The sequence below is a fragment of the Contarinia nasturtii genome, unplaced genomic scaffold (genome assembly GCF_009176525.2).
Source record: "Contarinia nasturtii isolate CC-2019 unplaced genomic scaffold, AAFC_CNas_1.1 Cnas_scaffold_78, whole genome shotgun sequence".
Classification (NCBI taxonomy): Eukaryota; Metazoa; Arthropoda; class Insecta; order Diptera; family Cecidomyiidae; genus Contarinia; species Contarinia nasturtii.
Window position 1 is genome coordinate 3,421,185 of NW_022197436.1, and position 23,791 is coordinate 3,444,975.

At 33.4% G+C, this 23,791-nt stretch overlaps 2 protein-coding genes across 4 annotated transcripts in view; one reads left to right on the top strand and one right to left on the bottom strand.

The window, feature by feature from the left end:
- The window catches only part of LOC116348143, a 408,212-nt gene that overhangs the window by 330,464 nt on the left and 53,957 nt on the right, over nucleotides 1–23,791 (top strand). For all 3 annotated transcript variants that reach the window (XM_031779139.1, XM_031779069.1, XM_031779222.1), the window contains one exon: nucleotides 6,335–6,445. In XM_031779139.1, coding sequence (XP_031634999.1) covers nucleotides 6,335–6,445 — 111 coding nt within the window. The remainder of the gene's footprint in view (nucleotides 1–6,334; nucleotides 6,446–23,791) is intronic.
- On the bottom strand, nucleotides 11,173–12,708 carry LOC116348327 (general odorant-binding protein 83a-like). The gene is made up of 4 exons (XM_031779341.1): nucleotides 12,476–12,708; nucleotides 11,903–11,978; nucleotides 11,489–11,751; nucleotides 11,173–11,394 (listed from the first exon to the last, which is right to left on the bottom strand). The coding sequence occupies exons 1-4, from the start codon at nucleotides 12,554–12,556 to the stop codon at nucleotides 11,377–11,379; spliced, it is 438 nt and encodes a 145-aa protein (XP_031635201.1). The 5' UTR covers nucleotides 12,557–12,708; the 3' UTR covers nucleotides 11,173–11,376.

The following is a 23,791-nucleotide window of genomic DNA, read 5'->3' on the forward strand; positions in this document are numbered from 1 at the left end:
CTATGTAAAAAAAAAAAATATGTAACGTTCTTCAGATTCCGTTTTTGTATTGCCATATTTATTCTTACGGACACAATTGGTGTCCATCCCCTAGTATTGATAACTCTTGAATGCATGTTCACAATTCGATGCTATTTTTAATGTTGAGAGTCATTTGCGTCAGTCACTTGTAATTTAACTTTAACAACTGACATATGAAGTAGTTTATGTATATTTTTGTAGTTTTAAACTAGCATAAAAACACGAGAAAGTTTTGACCATGGGGCGGAAATGAATGAGAAGAAATTTTCTCTCTCATGGGCGCAGCCATATTGAAAATTTTGTATGCGCTTATATGTAAAATTGGTGGCGCCACTGGTATATTTGATGGAAAAAGAAGAACATGTTTGAGTTTCACTCGTTTATATGTAAATTACATAGGCATTTCCAGGCCATGGTTTTGACGTTTTTGTTGTTAAGCCTTTTTCAGTGCAAACAAATTGAAAAATTACAAATTTACAAAAACATCACATCAAGTTGACTTTATGTCAATTATCAACCACATTTAATTTTTCGTTAAATGCTGTCGAAAGTATTTAGGGCAATTAAAATTGCAAAGAACAATTTTTAATTTTGTTGTTGTGTTGAATCACGTGTACAATGTGTTATGCACATGACATTTGAAAGTGTAATACATTCTTGCAAATTGAATGAAAAAGAAGTAAACTAGCTTTCGACACACGTGAAACTTTGTTTGCAGGAAATCGAATGCAGAATGGTTCATTTGTATCGGTGAAAAGAATACTTTTTTTCAACATATGCCCTTTAAAAAAAAAACAGAAAAGTTTTTAAGTCGTATGTTACCTGTGTGTTTTCATTATTTCTGCTTATGTAAGCGACATGCAAATTATGACCCGCATATAAACACAGAGAATCACCGTAAAAAAAATGTTTAAATATTTATGAGGCATGTGACCTATGCTGGTCATTCTATAATTATCTCACATTCGTGGCTTACTAAACCACCGACGAAATTATGCTATATCATAGTTTTGACTGGCCGAAAAACTCCAACCAGAAAATTACTTTGAAATCTCCGCATAAATGGGATAGTAACAAAATTATTCGCATATATCATGTTAGTGTTGCTTTTTTGATGAATTGTGGTGGTGCGTTTCAAAAACAGGGCTTTAAATAAATTCGTGTTGCTTACTTGCAACACATACTATAACCATATCGGATTAAAATCATTTTAATTACCAACATTTAATGACACATTAATGAATATTACGTTAATAACATTGTATTCTGCATGTTACAACCCAGTTCGTAATGCGTTTGTATTTGAGTAGCTAGACATTGAATCCGTTTCCTGGGTATTTTTTAGTAAATACCAATTTCGTAGTAATATTTGGTTTAAATTGAACTTCAATCAAATGGAATACGCACATTTCTCCGAAAACGAATGGTATGACATGCATTTTCATTCACATTGCTTCGGTTTCAAATTCTATTTTATTTACCGTTTTTACTAATTGGATCCAGCAAATATATGTATAAATTCTATTCACAGTAAATAGATGAATGTTGTTCAAATAAATAGAATTCAATACAAAAAAGTTCGTATTTTGAGTTAGATAGTTGCAGAAGCAATATTGTAAAAGAGGACAGTGATGAAAAAAATGATATTCATTCTTCTTCGAAATTAACGTGAGAGAAAAATAATGTTCTGCAATGATGACATATAATTTCAATCCATTCAAGGCGGACACGTTTGAAACCGTGGTAATGTGACGAACAGAAAAGGGATTCATTGTGAAAAGAGATTCGTTTTGACACAACCCCCGTAAATTTATATATTTTTCGCTGGAATGCAATAAAAGTCATGAAATGACAATTGAATCGATGAAAAATAACAGAAAATTGTAAGCAGTTAAATCAAAATGTGAATACCATTTGTAAAATCGATAATGAAGAGAAATTGTGTCATGGGAACTACTTTTGATGTTGCGAGAAAAAAAAACGCATATTATTTTTGTTCTAGCGAAACATCAAAATAATTCAACTACATTTTCTTAAAAAGTGAATCATGAATATATCGCTGAAATATGTTTGTTGCATTCAAAGCGTTACAAGTTGTTCATTTCAGAGATATGAACGCTTGTTTATATGCAAATGACGTTGAAAAGTGGAACGTGATTTTTTTTCTTCTTGTGCTTGTTTGTTGTTCCAAGGAACCGAAGTTAAATCATTGCTCCAATAAACGAAAATTGCGCACTATTAAAAAACGTTGGCCCACATAAATTGAACTATGTTTTCGACTTGGAGAAAATTAAAATTTTAACTAGCACGGTGTTTGTGTGTGTGTCTCAAACAATGTGAAAAGGTAGGCAAAGTAATATATGAAATTCAAAGTTTCTTCTTCAACATTTTCATTTCGGAAAATAGCCGAAAAATGTAATATACGAAAGGAACAACGAATTTCTCGCCCCTCGATTCAATGTGATTTCATTCGGTTTTATTTTTATTTCTTAACATTTTCTTCGTTTCTTTAAATGCGAACTTTTTCTGCGTGTGCCATTTTAGCTGTTATTGTATTGTCTCGATCTTTTGCCAATATTAACATAATTTAACTATAATTTCTCCCTTTATTTGCTTGTGTTCATTTCTCATTTACGTTTCATAGAGCGTCATACTGTGAATGTATATTTATTTATTTTATTTTCGTTGGTTTTTTTTTGTGTCGCTTTTAAAATGTGGATGCATTTGTTTTTTCTCTCTTCCGCGCACATCTATTTATTTATTGTATCTGCTTCGAGCATCCAGTTAACCATCTTTACCACCAACTTCGGTTTGCCATTTTTATTGTGTATATGTGTGTATTATTTGCCTTTTCAACAAAGCATAATATTGTAAATGTGCACTACTTGCGTATCTATTTATGGCTCGGTGGGAAAGAATCGTTTTCCTTCTCTCTCTCTCTCTTCCGCTAGCTACCGCAGCAACCGATGTAAAGAACAGAACAGAACTCTCTTCCCTTTGTTCATCACAATGTCGCATAACGCATTCACCATTCTTTTGTTGTATAGTCCGAGGTGCAGTTGACTTGGGTGTTTGTATGTTTATGTCGGTTTTCACTTCTTCGTTTTTTTTTCTCTTCCTTCGCACACCGTTTGAATTTTTGCTCGCATTTGTATGCAATGTCATTTACGATGCATATTTTTTTTTATTATATGGTAAAATATTTGTGTTCGCATGAATTTTATAGTCGGCGAATTTACTACAAACTGATATTTTTCCGTCGTTTTCACATTATATACAGATATTTTCGTTGTATGTATATAAATGTGCTGATGAAAAGACGATTCTAAGTAAATTGCTGCTACAATGGATTTCAACTTCGTAAAATGATAACGAGAAAATATTGTGCAGAAGAAAAGAGGGTGCTCAAGTTTGTCAACCGAATGAAGAAGACATAAAATAGCTTTCCCGTAAGATTTACTTATTTATTTTTCTTCTGGATTCTTTTCGTATTTTTCCTTGTTTAATACGAAGAAGAAAAATAGTTTCAGCCACTTTGTAAATTTTATCGAGATTATTTAGATTTGCTGAAATAAATGAACTCAATTTTGCATTCAGCGTCAGTTTTTTTTGTGTTCAGTTTTCACGTAGATTTTTTTTGAACTCATTCGAATCAATTAAGTGTACAAAATTTGAGTATTTTTCCTAGCTTGAGCGTGTTACATCATATAGAAGTGCTGCAGCACAGTAGAAGATACATTTTTCGCATATAAAAATGCATAATCGTTTGAATGCGTGGAAAATTTGAATGAAAATCCTGTGTTTGAATTCCCGCCATCTGTTAAAATGATAACGAAAACTAAAAGATTTTTCATCTCATCAAATCAAAACAGTTTCTTTGATTTTCAAAACAGCTGAAGTTGCAACGTTCTTCATCAAAACAGCACTTCCGAGGTGTCTTAATCTCATAATTTAATTAGCATTATCATCGCGAAATGACAACGAAAGCATGGAAATGTATAGTAATAGCAATTGTTTGTGAAATAAGTAGAAAATTTTCCGTCTGCATTTGCCAAGCATAAAAGTGCATAGCATCAACATCAACACAATGCGGTCGCATGTTGAAAACAAAACGCAAACAACATCTAAGCACAATATAGACGATGTCTTAGTACATCATATATATCCGAGAGTGAGAGCAAAACATAACATAACGGAGCAATGAAGAAGCTTGTCGTATGTCAGACATGTAATTGATAAATATGATAGATTAAGGTTTAAGTTGAAATGGTTGTTTGCAAGTCAAGTAGGAAGTCGCAAGTTGAAATACAAGTGCTCTTATTATAAAACGTTATGTCATGCTTCACTTTAAAAGATGCGATGCACATCAGTTGTGCAAATGTTCGTCATTATGGTCTCAGTATTTTTTATCTGACTGCTTTTCTTCGATTCATCCGGTAAAATGTGAGATATTTTAATAATTATCCCGAAAATATGCTTTTAAATGAACGTTTAAAAAACTTTGTCATTTCAAAAAAATATGAACGTTTTTTTGGTCGTTAATTATGCGTAAATAATATTCCATAGAACCTCACCATATTTCCTATCCATATATGGCCACTTTATAATCAGAGAAAAGCCAAAGAATGCCGAAGCGATGAATTCAAAACACAAATCTTGTGGACCTCAAGTAATTGCATACTATCGTCTCAAACTCAACTTATTGATTCAACATAATTCAAATCTTTTTCACGTAATAGGGTGCATCAACTTTCTTTTACATTGACGTCTATAAAAATGTAGAATGAACTCAGGTCGCCGTCTGAAAAAAACGAATGTTCGTCATTAAATACTCAATAATATATAAAAATTCTGCCATATAAAGTATGATTCCCATTTTAAAAAAAACCTGGTATTAATTCTTTAATATGCTTGAATTGTGTTGAATAGCAGTGGCGAATAAGCTCTGATTAAAGTGATAGTCATTGTCATTATTTTGTTGTTGATGGTTGCTTTCGTCTCTGACATTTTATGCAAATTTCTTACGTACAGTCGTTTTCATTGCATAAATGTTGATATTTTATGTTTTTAACCCCCGGTTCGTTTCCGAATTTTGCATGGGGGCCAATTGTGATGGCACATTTTGCGCAATGGTAAAATCTCACCGACGAACGAGGTATTTGTGGTCGCTGGTAATAAAAAATGCACTCACCATTTTATGTGCTACGTACAAGTGGTATATGTAATCGCCGAAGTATACCAAATTGATCGAGCTATGTGTGCCTTATGTATGTATGAAATGTACATGTGAAGAGTAGCACAAAATATCATTTAATTTTGCATCGGGTTTTTTTTTTATATCTGTCTAATTTTTGTCTTTCCTGTGTTTTTGTTTGTGTGTCTGAGTGAGCGCGCGTGTATGTGTTCAGATACCATTTTATTTTCCGTCATAGGCAGAAACAATGAAAAATTCGTATATATGTCGTGCATTCCAGTGTCGGTATTAAATTTTCATTTATGTGTAGAGTCGTTATTCCATATCAACGAAAGAAAACGAGCTCTGCGCATTACATGACCAACACAGCAAAAATTTATGGTAAAACTTTGGATTATGGCAGTCTTTTTAGGTGCGCTTCGTCTCTTACACTCTGTCACACTTGCAATACAATTCGTTGTGCCACGTTTCTTTTCACCTCTTTCCCGGACGTTTTTTCGGACTTTTATATGAATTTCATCATCTGCATACTGGCCACTTGGCTCGTCTCGTCATTTTTGCCCGTGTTCACTTTACATTTTGTTTTGAACGCACACATCGGTCACATCGTTCACGTCAAACAACAGACGATGCAAACTAACTCCAACTGAACACACAAAATATGTTTTAATTTTATATGAATCGCATCGTAAATCTAGTTCTTTTCCCGCAAATAAAATTTTTATCATCGCTTTTTTCTCGCTCTCTCTCTCTCTCTCTCTCTCTCTCTCCTCTTGTCTATTCGATGGCAAGGTAAATTTGGCACACAGGCGACAAGGGTAATTTGTAGCTTGACAAACTTAAAGCGATATGCTAAATGCGAGTACGGTCGGACTAACGACACTATCATACCGCAATATATAAATCATGCATATACATACAAATAATTAGCCATCAAGCGAAAGTTTTTCCTCTTGAACGGCCACAATGTTCCCGGGCGTAATACTTATATATAATTTTTTTTGTTTGCATTTTTTATTCTCCTCGTCCCTCGTCATATTGTAGCCGTTCATTGTAGAAACTATTTTATTATAAATCATTTTCATTTATTTCACTTTTTTTCTTCTTCTTTCCACACAGTGCCACCCCATCAAATTCTGGTATATGATGCATCTGGACGTGATGTTTCCGGTGCAGTTGGCCCACTTTATGAAGGTGACAGTCTCGTGTTATCATGCGAAGTTCGTGGTGGTAAGTTGAATAAGAGTTTTTTTTTCTGTTGCTCTCTCTCTATTTGTACAAACTCATTCGGATTTTCGATATAAATTATCATAAAAATGATTACCGGTTCAATTGAGCATCACGGTTGTGATTTCGTTAACTCAACCATGCAAGTCAGTTGCGTTGGTTTCAGTTTTTCAATCTATTTTTCTCTTCGTCTACGTTTTTCCGATGAATTTTTCATGACAAAGTGAAAACAAAAATTGAATTTTCATTAATTTGACAATCGATTTGAATATCATGCACATGAAACGAAAATAGCACACAACAAAATAATCAATATATCGGGCAAAGACATATAACAAACAATAAACGAATAAAGAACAATTCTGATGTTTTTAAAAAAGTACAATATATGCAATAATTCATCGTCGTGTATATACTATATATAAAATAGTTGAATAAATCTATTCTCTGACGATAAACTGTGATTTTATTTTGACATTGTTTTAATTTATTACATTTGGAAGGGAATGTTCGTTAGCATAAGCGTATTGAATTTCTATCAAAATATCAACACGACAGTTTGTATATGGGTGTGTCGTAATTTTGATTGGTTTTGTGTGTGTGCGTGAATTCGATTCCTTTGACAGGTTCGATGAAATTAATTTCAATTGTTCATTTTAACCGCGCATCAGAAACATAGTGAACGAGCTCGACCTAGGTTTCAAATTAATAAATCATCAAAAATCGAGTATACGATTCGAAAGAAAGGCATTACATTCAATTGTGCAATTCCGTACTGAATGGTATGCGCATGTAACGTATCAATCGGTGCTTTGTTTTGATCGCATTTATATGCAACGCCATGTTAACTTGCAAAAAAAAAACTTTCTAAAAAATCGCACATCAATTTTCTGACTCTGTGATTATTGCCGCTTAAAATCAACCAAATCAATTCTTCCGAAATATATCTGGTAAATTTTCATGCAATTCATCATGATGTTATATTTTACAGTTCTTTTAATAAGCATTTTCATCACACGGACAAAAATTGTCTATAATTTTGATAAATATAATAATTTCATTTTATATGGTCTTGCATTTTGTGTGTTTTAATAGCCTCGCTTCCACCCAAACCAAATACTTTTATAGATTAACTTTGAAGCCGTTTTAGATGAATGCTCTCGCATTAAATGGCAAATTGTGTTCAAGTTTTTGAACCGAGACTTGTTTGCATGCTGTGCGACGGTATGTGCGGTGCGTACTTTGTTACATATGCCATGAAGTTGAACAGTTGAACACAAGTGGTTTCTACCGAAAACTTTGCTAAATTAATATGTGTATAGTGTATACACATTTTACGTACATCCATATTCGATGAATGCCGAAAAAAAAAAAAAACGATGATGAGAACATTGAAGTTAATATAGCTTAACGAAAAATAGTCAATAAAATGAGTTCTAATAAAAAAAACACGTTATAAAATATTAGGCCGACCGACGCCGAATTTCGAGTGTCTTGTCGAATACCACGCTATACAAAATACGACAGCGATTGAATGTAAGTGGTTAATTTCACATTAAAGCATTATACAATAAATTCGCATAACAAGGTGGTAATATCAAATAAAACAATGGCCAATTTTAGATTCAACTCGGTAAATCCATATTCAAGATTCACCTGCATTTTCAATTTGATTTGCTAGCACGCGCAAGTTTTTGTTCTGTTTAAAAATTGACGAAGTTAATCCGCTGGGCTTGTAAATATTGAAATACTTGAATTGAAACGCAATCTTCCGAACGGCATTAACATTTACTTAATATTTTGCAAATAATGTTTTAATTACGAATACCATTATCTAAATTATAATTTATTAACGTATACTGTGTGCTGGTATTACATGTTTAGCTGCTGAAAATAACTGAACAAATACAAGCGATTTCAACAAACTTTTCAGAATGAAAGCACAGAGGGTGGATCTTAATTTCCAGCCACAGTTGTTGCTGCTTGTTTCATTGGACCGGTTTTTTTTTATGTTTTTGTACCACATCCTTTGATGCTCATATTCTCAATGATGGCACAACCACTTTTGCACATTTACGCTTTGTGTAATCGAGCTTCAGCATATTAATAAAAGATTAGGCGAATTCATTTTTTATTATTAAATCAGCGAATGAAATAATGAGCAACTCTACTCGAAAATTATTGGATACAAATGAAAAAAAAAATGCAGCTTTATTTATATATAAATCGAAATTTAATCATTATTCTCGATACCGGTTTAATTGGCAGTATGGGAGAGTTTAATTTTAAATTCATAAATCGTTAAAGTCCAACATTTCAACAGCTGAAAAATAAATATGGTGAAATAACTAAGGACCAAGTGTTTATTAAGTTATGTTTTTCTTTTGTATATAATAGGATTCAAACATTTGCGATGATTTTTACAATTATGGACGTTATTTGTTTTTTCGGATGTACTGGAAGTTCCATATCTTTTTACAATTTTATTTGCTTTTACTCAACAGAAACTTAAGTTTTGATTTTGAAAAGAAAGAAATTGTGTTAGAAATATTGAAATTGAAAATATAAATTTCTCATTGGAAATGTTGTGCATCTGATTAATCACCTTTTGAGAAGGGTTTCGAAATAACAAATAGTTTTATTATCATTTTTTCCGAGACTGGATTCACACTAAATAGAATGACGTTTCGCAAGTGCAGACGATATTAATCGAAGTAAATAATGATTCAACATTTTTCAGAAAATTTTGAACCCTGAATAGACATATTGCGCTTGAAACAATTTAATAATAAATAAATACAAAAAGACAGGTAACATACAATTTATTCACCAATTTCATGAAAATGCATTCAACATACCCCAGCAAATGTACTTATGTGTGAATCATGTGTGTCTGCGACACATTCGTAGAAAATGTCGAGAGAGAGAGAAAAAAAACCCAATGCTATATCCAAAGTGATGCAACAAGCCCAAAATGAATGAAAATGGAATGCATCAATTAAAACGTAGTTGAATCAACGGGGTTTCATGTTCAATACTCTTATTGTCTCACTCCATCCACGTGAACGCAATGGTATAAATGATGGTTTTTCATGCGTTTTAATACAAATTGCTTCGACAAACAATTGGCGAACACACCGCAACCAAAGCATTCGAATGAATGACATTCAATTTTCATCCCATATAAAATACACTCACATTTTTCTTGTTCATTTTTCGAACATTGTTTTTTATGACATTTCAATATATATATATTCGAAAACAACACAGAACTAGAAAAAAAAAACATGTGCAACTCCTGAAGTTTTGTCCATAATCATCGTCATCACATCGAAATCTATTTTATCGACAAGTAGCAGAAATGTATGAAACAAGCAAATGAGAAAGTAAGAGAAAGAGAAGGAAAGAGAGACACAGTGCTAGTGTGTGTATGTGTGAAATTAAGGAAAAAATTCGTCTATATACATATATCAATTGCAAATGACACTAAATCAATACGAATAAGAGTGAAAAAAAAAAATACGGCGTACGCACAAAAAAGGTTCGTAGTGCAAACAATAGGCATTATGCATACTCATACTCTCTTCGTTCCATGCACACACACAATTTCTCATATGTTATTGCTTTTGCTGCTGTTTTTGTTACTGCGGTTGTCGTTGCTGGTGGTGGTGGTGATGGTGCTTTTTGCAGCTCGCTTTTTTCGGCGTATTTGCAAATAGACAATTTAATGTTATACAGAAAAAGGGCGAAGAATAAAAAAATGATGGCTCAGCAATAATAATTTTTTTTTCTCTTTGCTAGCCTTAACTCTATTCCATATGAAAGCGTATGTGGTTGTGTGTGTGTTTTTTTAACTCAATGTATTTGCCAACACCGTTTGCTTTCTATCGTTTTCTCACTGTGTTTTCAGTGTTATCACTGAATTGCTCTTTTCCACATCGATCTTCTTCGTACACACTTTATGCTGTGCATATGCGATTATTTGTGTTTTGCTCTTTCCCTCGATTCAAGATAAATGTTCACAGATTTTTTTTCGACTCTGACGAATTTGTTTGATAATGTCATCTTTTGCTTGGAATCCCTTCAAAACGACTTCCGTCTCGCGAGTGGCACACATCCATTCATTTATGCCATTTGCCTGTGTTACTTGAACTACCCGTTTGAAACTTGTAGTCGTCGTCACTGCTGCTGCTGTTGCTGGGATTCAGGAAAAACGGTTGCTGAATGCACTGTTTACGCTCAATTTAAGTTTCGTTTTCTTCTTTGTGTTGTTGTTTTTTTATGTCGATGAAAAATATTTTGTAAACATTCATTTATTGGAGTCTCAATCGAATCGGAACGAATGTTTTTCTATGGTATCGCTTTTTGTTTCGAATGTAAGTTTATGCTTTGTTTGCTGCCAAATGTTTTTTTTTTTTGCATTGTATTTGTGCTAGGTGATTTAAGTGAATGAGGATGGTAGAAAAAGGGCGTGAGACAGTAAGCGGGTGGAAGAAAAAAATAAACGTGGAAGCAAAAAAGACGAACGATACAAAATGAAAATTTTGCAACGTAAGAATCAATTTGTTTTTAATTTGCAAACAACCAAAACTGAAACTATTACAACAAAATGATGAAATTAGTTACCTTTAAATCATTGAACTGTATGTATGACCTTTCGTTCCACATAAATTGATGAGTTTATTTATTTCCAATGGAAAAAATTTCTCCTTCGAATACAAACAACAATATGAAATGAAACAAATTCAATTTAATTCGTAAATTAAAGAGTTAGTCATTCAAGACAATTCAATAAACTTTGTCTGATTTTCAGCACAAAACAATTTCTGATATAAATTTTATTCATGAATAGTTATGGTGTTGCCATTTCTTTTTCGTTGAATGAATTGGCTTAATTCTAAATTTAGTCACTCCACAGAAAGTGGCAAACATTCTTAGACGAGGAAATAATGCTAAAAAAATCCGAATAGAAATGAAACTAATTAGTATTTGACGGTGTGATTTGATTGATTGTCTCACGAGGGAATTATAAACAGTAATACTCACCTTTGGATCGGCAGTTTTGAAGCAAACATTCACATTGTATGCTCGGTCACATCCTTCACCATTTGGATATAGGCACTTTCTTATCATATGAATGAATGTAAAGTGAATTTCTTCATTTTCGTTAAAAGATTCATGCCAGGCAACGTAATCGATTTTGCCATCTGGCAATATGAAGCCCTTTTCGTGCAAAAGACAATCCATGTAACATTTTAGATTGTCGTCTTCAAAAATTTTGTCCCCATCACTAAATCTCTTAATGATATCTGGAATATATAGAAAAAAAACTCAATGGCATGCACTCACTCATTCCGTGTTCAAGCGTGAAAAGCAAATGGAATTATCTGTTGTCATTGCATAGCACTTTTTTTTCTTGTTTTCATTTTCTTATTTATTATGCGAAATGGATGTCTATACCTTCAGAGACTCCGGTTTTCCCAACGCAAGTGTCGTGTGCGGGCTTCCATTTGGCCAGAAGTTGTGGCGGTGGATACTATCAATTGATGAAGATAGAAATAAAAAAAGAAAAGCAAAAAGCCATCAATAGAAATTATTGAAAACAGAAGGTAGGATTTGAAATGAAATGCACGCACGCACGCACACACACGCACAAAATGAACAAAAGAAATTGAGAAATTAAGATCGAAAAGAAATCATATTAAAGAAAAAGTTCGATGAAATGGGATCCATCGATGTCTGCGAAATGGGTGGTAAAATGAACATTAGATGAAATGTGAATTAAATTTTTCAGGTAGCAACCGAAATGATAAAATCATTTGAATTCCATCACCGAAAGAAACATCATTTCGACGAAAACAAAAGGTGAGGATGAACGAAAAAATACAACAACGCACAACAGTCTGACTTTTCCCAACCGAATCGACGTCTAAAACATAATTATTTTTGTTTTATCGCTCGTTTGTTTCAATATTTTCAACTTTATGTATCTGTACAGTATACAGCCTTATTGTATGCCGTGGTCCGTCTTACCTGATCGTCGCGTCGAACTTCGCACCAAACATATTCGATTAAGACCAAATTTATTATTGCAAATAACAAGATTTTATTCATAATTTATGGTTGATTGCGTACAAATGACTAAGAACACGGTTCGCTAATATGCACTTGCCGTTTATCCAAAAAAGTATACGTAGCTAATCTCCAGGCAGCACGCGATTTTCTTATATATATTTTTTTAATGCTTTGAATACACTCTCTTTCACGTCATATCACTAAGTGATGCGCTGCTGTACATATACACGGTCTATATATGCCAGAACATTGTTGTATGATTTTTGCGAGTCATTAATTGTGACGGTGAACATTTTATATAAGTGGAAGTTAAATAGATAATTTGAGAGACGATAAAATATGAACGAAACAAGCGGCAGCGCATTTTTAATTACAACTTTGTGAGACCAACTTCTTGCGACAGGTGTTTATTAACCTTTTGTTATACCGATTATTGAGCACTTTTTTCCTCGTGTTGAATAGCTACTTTCCAATCTATCTGTTAAGTTTCAACTTACATGATAATTTTAAAAATTTACTTTCGAAAATGAACCAAAATTATATACACTTTTATGCGGAAATATTGTGATCTTTAATTGGAAATGACGACTATTTTATTATGTCAAATCCATTTAGAGGAAAAAACAAACAAATTATCTATATTTAGAATTATCGGAATATTTTCGACACTTTTTCGCAATTGATTGATCCACAAACTTGCATTTGATCTAGGCATCCATTCCAATTGGGTCTCATCAATCTATTACGCATATCGCTTTGGTCGTCGAAATGAAAAAAAAAAACGAAAATGGGTTTTTCTCGTACAAATAAATATTTATTTAGTAGAATTTATTTCAATCCATTCCATTTCGATAATGAAAACTAATGCAGGCCGCTTTTTACTTTTTCTTTGCTTGAGATTTTGTTTTTACTTCTTTTTGTTCTTCCTGTGTGCGAGTCATGAAAAGAGATATTCTTTGCTAAAGACATCCATGGTTTTTCATTGCATGGCGAGCAAAAATTGTATAATGTGAAATGAAAATATGTGCACGTTTTTTTTATTTGTTCGGTCACAGTTTCTTATTTATTCGTATACCATTGCAAAAGCAAAAAAAAAATTGGATCACTTTTGGATAACAGAAAATTAAAGTAGAGAAAATCAATTCGGAAGTTCGACTGAAATATTTTTCCGATATTTTCTAGTTTGGTCCAATAAACGAGGAAATGTGTGAGTGCATAAGAGAAAATACTGCTCGCGAGCACATTTTGCGAAAATATTCTACGGATACACCATCGGTAATAAGCGTGAATGGTGTGTATAGTGGGGAAATGCCACAATGAATTCCGGCGCGCTTAAAATGTTCGAGATACACACAGAGAAAAAAAACTTTCGTTATCAAAGTTTCATATAGAACTTATAACAAAAATACTCTATCTATTGAAACTTAAACGGCGGAGAACAAATCAAAGATCGTAAAACGAAAAGTTTTATTTTAATTTTTACTCGTGCACCTTCCCGCTCGTACCCACTTTATATGCTCATTATATCTCTTTTTTGTTCGATATTATTTGAGATGTACACGTACAGCTGTTGCATTCATTCGAATGATGCAAAAGAAATGCTAATTCAAGAATTCACCGAGTTCGACACTGTTTTCTATATAGTTTTGCATGAGCCTTTGCCTGTATTTCTCATGCGCTGTCTCACTCTTTCTCATTTCCGTAACACTGTTGCACAGATGAAAAACACCACGAAAAGAATGCAAAAAAAAAGCAGTGAAATTAAACGAAAATAACATGAAGAACGGATCGCAGTTTACCATGAAATTCATATAGCCTGTCCAATTTCAACTAATTAAAAAGTAAAGTTATTAAACGGAAACTTAATACGAGCAAAAAAAAAATCGTCTGTCTTAAGAATGGCTGGTAGATAAGCTGGCGTTTTCAGTATGGCAGTTAGTGAAGCAACTAAACATAAATACAAACAGAAATATGCATCCATATTTATGTACACGATCTGTTCAAACATCAGATTGAGCACATTCATTTACATCGCATGTAGAAAGTCATCGAAAATATACAGACAAAAAGGTACTTTCCTGGCAATAGTTTTTGAATGGAAGTTCAAAAAGTACAAGACGAGATCTTAAAGGAAAAAACAACAACAACGAACTGGGCGCACTGATTTCTTTTTTTATTTGAATAAAATTGTCTTAATTCAAATATTTTGTTTGGATAATTTGCTTTTCTTCATTGGATTTTATCATAAATTCTTTCTGAGGTGTTTTTTTTTGTTGTTGTTGGACTTGGTATTGTTTGCTTCTTTAAAATTGCAATCGGATTATTTTAAATTCATTATGGAATAATTTGTAGACAAAACTCGAATGGGTTGTGTTGGTATCACTTTCTCAATTTTATTCCATCTTTTATACCTAATACCTACCATAATTTGGCGTAACGAATTGTGTATAATGATGAAAAACTTACAATTTGAACATGTATATGTGCAGCGTTCAGGACCAAAAACGTAGAGGTACTGAATGAAGACAACGGAAAACTTTTTAATACCCCTGAATATCTTTTGGTATTAAAATCATTTTAATAAAATGTAGCCCTAGTGAGAGCATAAAAACAAGATGTGCAAATCTCAAATGGAGCTGTATTGCGTCGTCGTCGTCTTCGGCTGAAAAACAAAACTATCACATTTAACTTTTGCTGACCACATTTTTGTGGCTGTTCGCCGTCAACGTCTCCATTTCTCTATCCTGAATATATTCCGATTGCTAATTTCATTTCATGATACATAAAGTTTTGCTAAAATTCGCTAACTTTTTCGTTGAGATTTCAACAAGATTATTTTTTTGCTCACGTATACACTCAATTTTGGTTGCTTATTTGCAATGTTTAACGTACTCTTTCAATGTATAAATGGGAAACTTACGTTGTTATTTGCCCGTTTTCTGCAAATCATGGAAATCAATTACTATGCAATATTGACCTATCAGACATGGAATTTGCACATACGGACACATTTTTATATATAAAATTGAGTGAGTTTTCTTTGCATCCAGTTGTGCATTTTTTTGCTGTGTTTGTTTGATAATATGAAATCATTTTTGCATGTGATTGTTTTGCAAATGTGAATCAATTTTTCTAATACAATAGATGAAGTCATGAGGTGCGAACTCGAATCAAAAAAATTTGTATACCGTAAATTTTCCGATTGTTTTTGTGAATGGTATTGTTTAAATGTGATGGAAAGAATGTGCTGATTTTGACGCAAAAATATAGCTCAATTGTTTATCATTGAGCTTTTTCTCTTTCAATTTTTATCTTTGAAAAACTTATTGGATTGAAAATCGTTCAATGCGTACCTCACAATGGATCGGGCATTGAAATTGAATGTTGAAGTCGATATGAGAAAAAAACACACATGTGAAAATAAAAATAAAAATATTTTGTTGCACGTTCATGGAATCAAAACAATATATTCATGAGGATTGTCCTTTTTTTCGGTATTCCTCTAATCTGTTGACAACCCTATTCTCAGGCGTGAAAAAGTACAATTCATTCAGCCGATCTTTATAGGAATAAGGCCAAGCGTAGTAAAGTCGATAATAAAATGAAATCAAATAAACAAACAGCAACAGAAACATAACAAAAACAACGAGATGACTGAAAATTGCACGTATACAAATTTGCCAGCATAATCCACAGAAACGAGTACATATAGACACATATTTGTCTCACTTTTTTTTATTCGGCGTTGCGAGTATTGAGTACGAGATGCGTTGAGATCGCGTACCAAATTCTGGGCACCATTATTTTCTTTTATTATTTATAGAAAACATATTTTGAGTGGTGGCGTAAAAATGACTTTGCCTGCTCGTTTTTTCAACTTTCAATCACATGGCAAAACGCGAAAAGAAAACCAATTGGTTGAGCACGAAATCGATAAATGTTTCACACTGCAGACATGTGGAAAAACGTGTCGAAATCGAATCATAAATTAATGATATGAAATATTGTCATTTTTCGTAAAAAGGGTGCTTTTTTTCTTTCAAAATCATTTTAAACAAGTCTGAAGTATTCCACTTTTGAGATAGAATGAACCAAAACTGAGCCAATTCAATCTCTTGTTACTAAATTTATAATATTCGTTTAGTAACTTTTATTAATTGAAAATAATTTTTTTTAGCCTTTTTACTCTTTTGGTCACATTAACACACAATTTAGTGCAATTTAGTTGAAGTAAAGTATTGTATCAAAATTGGTACATTATATTAACTCATCACAATTACATAAAAGAAATTATTCATTGGACAGACCGTTCACTTACAGAAGAACCCAGTGAAATTGTGTAGAGTTGTATTTTTTTCAGACAATATATTGAAGTAACTGGTCAGCTAAGCTGACAGTACGTTATCCAGATAAATGGGATAAAACAATAAAAGTCTAGATAAAAGTTATTGTTATAATGATGAATCACTTCTATTGTTTTAACAATAACTTTTATTGTTTTAGCCCATTTAGCTGGCTAACGTACTGTCAGCTCAACTGACCAGTTAACTGTGCAAAATGTGTTTGCATGTATGGCGTTTGCGTTCGGAATAGAACGACTACAATACATGTATTGTGCGATGTTTAAGTTGCTTAATTTGCTCAGCCAAATGCTCAGCTATCCTATGGATACTGGTGAGCATCCAATTGAAAATCACTGCTGACCATTTAGTTCAATATATTGTCTGACTTTTTCAGCTTCAAGTCACTGATGTAAGTGGAACTGTCAAATAAAATGCGTTTAGTAATAATACGATTACTTTCAACTGGGTACATATCATAAACTATGCAGCATATCAATCAGATCTGTTGCGGGCACTTTTCTTGTAAGAGTCGCCCTTTTTTTGTATTCAGGCGAGTCTTTGTTCAATATGAACAAAGCCTTGGTTTTTCCTCATGATTGCATTACATTTTTTTTGAAGTGAATCAATAATTTGAAAAATTAAAATTAGAAATTAAAATCGTAATTGCTCTGTTCTCAGTATGAAAAATGTCTAAACCCGTCTCTTCAATAAGAAAATGTTAAATTCCAATGCAACCATCAGAAGAACAATGCACAATTGAAATGATAAAATCTTCTCTTTGAAAGGAGTTGACTTCTGGTGTTTATAACTTCAGGTGTTTATAACTTCAAAAATACGACGATTTCCGACGAATAAAAGACAGATTGTTCAATTGATGCCACATTTAATATTTCTATATCAACGATATATAAATTAAGAAATGGCCACCCCAACGTTTTATGATTTGCGAGCGGTAATTTGTTGTCATTTCGATCCATTTGCTTTTTATTCATAGAAAAAGCGAATCACATGATTATTCATTGTTCACTTGATTTACTTTCGGTTGTATAGATCCATTGAGAATGTCTTAATATTTTTTTTTCATTCTCCTTCCCTCCGATCTGCCATTTCTGTTTCTTTTTTCTTTGGCTCTGATGTTGTCTTCATAAATGGTTTTTCATTTGATATAAATCATATTTGAGCACACAATGCCATAGAAAATCATAAATCATCGCATGCACAGAAGAAAAAAAGAGAACTAGAGCAAAGAAAAGTGATAATTTTCGGTCTGCATCGTAGAAGCTGCACGTAAACAGAGAAAAGCTGTTTCTATTATTATTATTATCGTCTTTCTGCAGCATCGCACACATGATTCTCTTTTATCACATTTTTTTTTCTTTTCCCCCTGCTTCTCTCGCCATTTAGCGGAATGTATGCTAGTGACATTCCCACATCTTCACATACAACAATATTCGGGAAACATTTAGCTAATTTTCTTGCGTTCACCATGTACAAGGCGACAAGGAAATCATTTTTCCTATTGAGAGAATTATATGACTTGAAAATCACACAATGTATGCCATTCATGGCATATCGGTTGCACCGATAAACCAAACCACTCAAATACACATTCACGCTCTTTCCCGCCATATTTTACGTAGAGACAAATAAAATATTACTCATATTTGATATCTCACACACATCCCTACTATCACAATCATCTGGCTGTACTTAAATGATTTTGCACTTTAAATAAGGTATTCACATTTCTGAAAACTTGCTTTTGCTGTGATGCATTTCTTGCACTTTATGCGAGCTTTTGACGCAACGCGTTCGATTTATCGGATAATGTATTCTGATAATTCCATCATTGCTGATTTTATCTGTCGGTATGCCCTGTTTGTATGTACGAATAAGCACTCAAGCTGCTCGTGGAGAACGCGTTAACCTTTAATTTATAATTCACCTTCAAGATTTTCTGGGATTTCATGAGATATTTCGTGTTAGAGATTTGGTTTAACTTAAAAAGAAAACACAAGATACATCAGTTTGGCAAGCAGGAAAACTCAGATGCGCATATCGTTGAGATGCCAAGTAAAAAACAGAAAAAAATCGAGAATTTAGCGTCTTTTCGCATTTTGTTATTCCCATTTCACTTTTCTGCGGGAAAAGTATGGATTTCGGTCAAAAAATTAGACCAAATTTAAAAAAAACAACTGTATGTTAATTTTTTTACCTTTTAGTTCATTTTTAGAATTGAACTTATATAATTCGAATTAAGTGCCAACCGTTTTTTCCAGATAGTCAGAAATTTCGAGATTGAAGTAATCTGAGGAATTGGTGGTAGAGAGATTTGTAGGGTATTGTTAATCACGGCGTTAAGTCAGAAATGTTCGATTTATAAAAGTAAGACAATTTACCAGTATACTTCAACCCAGTTTTGCAACAGAGTACTAACCATGTTAGGCAACACAAAGTGATTTATTGCCTATTATCTTCAAAAACGTTTCGCTTTTTCCTTTGTTTGCCTTTTTATGCGTTCGCCATTCGGCTTCACAATATTTAACTTTGTGTACGGCTGATGTCTCTATTCCATAGACACTCGTCGCCGAAACATGATTGTAAAATGAATTTACAGATATGAAATCGGCTTAAAGCTCTTCCAAATACTAGTTTTTAAACAAAGCGCGAACATCGCATAATAATAGAAATTGTGATGGTGGATGTGGATATGTGATTGCAATGAAAATAATACCTGCATGAGCTCAAAAGTCTCTATACGAATATGATCGGATTCCCTTTGAGATTCAGTTTCATCTACAGCTGCCTAAACTTTCCATCATTTATTTCATATATATACTTTTCGTGTTTTTTTTTGTGTAGTGCCTTCATTTTCCATGGCGCTTTGTGATGCGATGTTACTTTATATAAATCTGTACTTACGAGCATCACTTTGGTTTTAAAACCAGACAATAACGCTCATTTCCGTGATGGATATGAAAAATGTCCCATAGAAAAACAAAGGGAAACGCAACGAACGCATTTTGTCGTACTGAAAATGTATATCAATATAAATTCATTTACCGTTTACATGTACAGATAACGCGTAAACAGGAGCACACATTTACCCACTCACTGTTTAAAATATTTAAGGCAACAACAATGATATATAGCACCGACAGAATTAAAGAATGGCATAAGAGTTTTAGGAGAAAGAAAGTACAAAGATAAAGAGATACAGAGTCTCGGAGAGAGAGGGAAAGGTAAAGAAAAAATGAAAATATATTGTCAAGAATTTAGTAGAGACAATTTTGAGCGACTGTGAGATGGAAAAATAGACTCAAGATCATGGTATGTCGGTGTTCAATCTCGTGTGAAAGCGTAAAATGCGCGTAACATAAACAGCCACGAACACGATGGCGACGACGATGAACAAAAGTCTTTCATTCCCATGCTTATCATATCATTCTGTTTTCTTCTTTTTCTTTTAAATACTGTTGTGCTTCACTTTCGTCTTTACTGCAGCCATATGCCATTAACTTACGTTAGTCAACTGTAAATAAAGAAATTCGGCATTTTTTTCGTTCGAACGACATACAAAGACAGACACAATAGAAGAAATTACAAAAAAAGCGAAATGATTTTCTTTCAGTTTGGTTTTGACGTTTTGCCTTTTTCGTGCCCATTCCACTGCATTCGACTTTTGTTCATTACCGTGTTCATTAATCGAAACGCTTCAACGATAGAAAATATTGCATGTGTGTGTGTGTGTGTGTGTGTGTGTGAGGTTTGATTTTGTGTTTTGTTACTACGTTGCCCTTTCACATGACTCATTTTGCCGTAAAATTCGCTCTTGCTTAAATAACACCCAAAAAGAAGCAAACAAACGAAAGACGTCAATGAAATGAATAAGAAAATACACAGATAAATAAGTGATGAATTGTTTGTGTTAAGAAAAAAAATCCGTATTCGCTTAATACACACTGAATATTACGACGATTTAAACATTGTTCGAAAAATTGTGTTGCTTTTCTTGTCGGTTTTGTGTTCTACGCTTGGGTATTAAAAGTTCACGTCGATTTTTTTTGTTTTGTTTGAGAACAATCGATGTACCCAAAGAAATATTAACCCAGCATCAACCTGGCATCTATGACAGTGTGTGTGCGCGCACATATAAAAATAAAACCGAATTCTCAAGAGCTCATCGATAGACAGGCATTAAAATCAAATCAAAATTCACTACATCGAGACGCTGACACTTCAAGAATAAGAACAACACACATTCGTCGGTACACAGAAACATGGGTTGATCCAAAAGTCAATAAAATCATTATCACTTTATGTGTTTGCTTATACAGATGGTTGGTTCGTTTTTCTTTTCCTTTTGGTCCTCTGTCATCACTGTGTTTATCTGTATCGCATATTTTACTAAGTTTTTGTGTCCGAATTTTTTTGTAGAGACAAGCGATTTTTTTCTTCTTCAAAGATGCTGGATTTTTCTGTTGTAGATACCAGAGTATACAAACCATTTTTCGAAACTATCACAAAACACGCAAAAATCCATAATAAATCTACGCCTAATGTCTCCTTTTTCGTTGTAAATAGATTTGAACAAGTTCGACCCATTGCCCGAAACTTTAACCATTCCAAAAATGGTCGAATGGACATTCGAGCAAGCGAATATGGTGCTTTCACATTCATTAATACGATGTGCTTGTAATATAATATAATTAGAGTATATTATCAAGTCAAGGAGATAAAATTACACGACAAATAGAAAGTGTATTTGGTTAGCGAGCAGCGACTGCAGAGCCATTGAAACCAAATGAAGTGCGGTGTAAATCGACATGCATAGCAGAGAGAATGGGAACGAAAACGGTAAAATACAAACCGAAAATGGTAGCCGATGTGAATAAATAAAAGTAGAGAAAACTGTGATAAAGTGGAAAACACCCTTTGTACGACGATGCACCAACAATAGATACACCCATACACCCACCCACCCACACAAACACACAATCACCACTCAAACAATGTTTGTCTGCTCACATGTGGTGTGGCACGATGGGTCAGCAGATCTTGTTATTGTTACCCATAAGCTGTAACAATTGCGACAGCGACGAGAACATATATAGAAAGCATAATCGATCCAGAAAAAAAAGCATCTCTTTCGAGAAAAGAGGAAAAAAGAAGAACATTTTCTGAAAGCCGGAGTGGAAGACAAAGCTACTTGCACAGAGACAAAACATCCACACTTCAGATTGTTTTCATTTTGGTCAATGGCAAGCTAAATACGAAAAACATTAACATAAACTCTATTAAATATACAGTTAATCGTTGTAAATGAGACATAAAAAGTATTATCATAAAATTCTTGGCCACACACAAACAGATGTAAACAGACAACAAAAATGGGTGGAAAAAAGCTCTGGAAAATTCAGTTCAATCTAGCAGCTGTGAAATGTGCGAAAATCACCTATGTTCCGGTCATCTCTCAACTTCATATAAATCTAATGGCATATGCTGGTACACATATACATACACAAAAACCAACTTGAAAAACTTTGTCAATGCCGTCTCTTTGCACATACATTTCTATTATATCAATTATTGAATGGTGCTAGTGTTTTTTCTGCACTTTATGAATTGTTGACGCACTCTGGATTATCGTTCGTTTTCTTGGTTCTTCTCAGAGAAAATTTCAATCGAAAATTAGCTTCATAAAATTTGTGAAATTTCAAATAATTGATTTCAAAGTTTCGATTGAGAGTGTTACATGAAGCAAATTTTTATCGGAAAAATTGTTGATTTTTTCAACTTTTGCGCAGTGATATTTGATCCTATTAGTTCTGAATTTTATGATAAAAGTGTCGACAGTGAAAATATAGACGTGTGTTTTGCTTTTAACATTCTTACACTTAATTAAATTCTTTAATTTCATAAATCCCTGTCATTGCATAACAAAAGGCATGTCACACTGTTTTTCCCTATCCAAATTTTCCGCAGCCAATGAATTTACGTATACAACACACTTAACTTAATTCAACCATAGCTCTATATATGTGAAATGGTATAGGCATTCCGTTTACATTGGTACATATATTTCATATCGTTACGTCTCGTCGACTAACGTTTATTTTTGGCATCACATCACATTACATCACATTCATTTTAGCTCTGTGCTACGCTATGCAATGAACATAATTCAGAAGTTGATTGTATAAAATAAACTTAGCATACGATTAGTGATGCCTTTGAGTTTGGCTTTTTAATGTCTTGTCGTGCCGTACCAAACGACACTCGACAATTTCAAACAACCACCATATATCCAGAAATCATGTGCCGAAAGTCACAAATAATTTTTGATTTGAAAATGCGTATGAAATAACTCTTTCACAGTTCTCTTGGGTGCAAAAACTCGATTGTCGCATTGTGTGTTGGGTGGATGTGTGTATGTGTGACGACACTCGACATCTATTTAATTTTAATGTGCATCAGACGTTACATGTATTTAATTCAAAACCATATAGACAATTTCAGTTTGTCGGTGCAAAGTGTGTGAGCACAGTTACTCTTTTGCTTTATTGTCTCTATTCGTCGCGTTCATCGAGACATTGGTGGTACAGTAAAAAGCTGTGTGTGCGACGAAAATTGAAAATGGTCCCTAATCGCAATTCATTTCTAACATACATGGTATACAGGGTGTCTCAAATAATAGGCTCGTTAGAAAAATTTTAAAATTTCAAAAAACCCTTTGGGGGGTATGTTGGGGGTAAAAAATAGAAAATTTCTATCGGAGTAGAATTTTGAATTTTTCCCCAGGGGGGTTGGGGGTGCCCCCAATTTTACAAAACTTCATCTGATCAAAAAATAATGTACTACAAAGTTGTTCAAAATGACGAGAGAAAGGAGCGAGTACGACGTTTCCCCCTTTGCTAAGCGAAATTAATCC

Bases quoted from the DNA above. Each gene is read 5' to 3' on its own strand.
- LOC116348327 (XM_031779341.1), bottom strand. From the start codon at position 12,556: ATGAATAAAATCTTGTTATTTGCAATAATAAATTTGGTCTTAATCGAA. The intron at 11,979-12,475 runs GTAAGACGGACC...ATCAATTGATAG, and splicing joins AAGTTCGACGCGACGATCAG to TATCCACCGCCACAACTTCT. The intron at 11,752-11,902 runs GTATAGACATCC...TATATATTCCAG, and splicing joins GAAAACCGGAGTCTCTGAAG to ATATCATTAAGAGATTTAGT.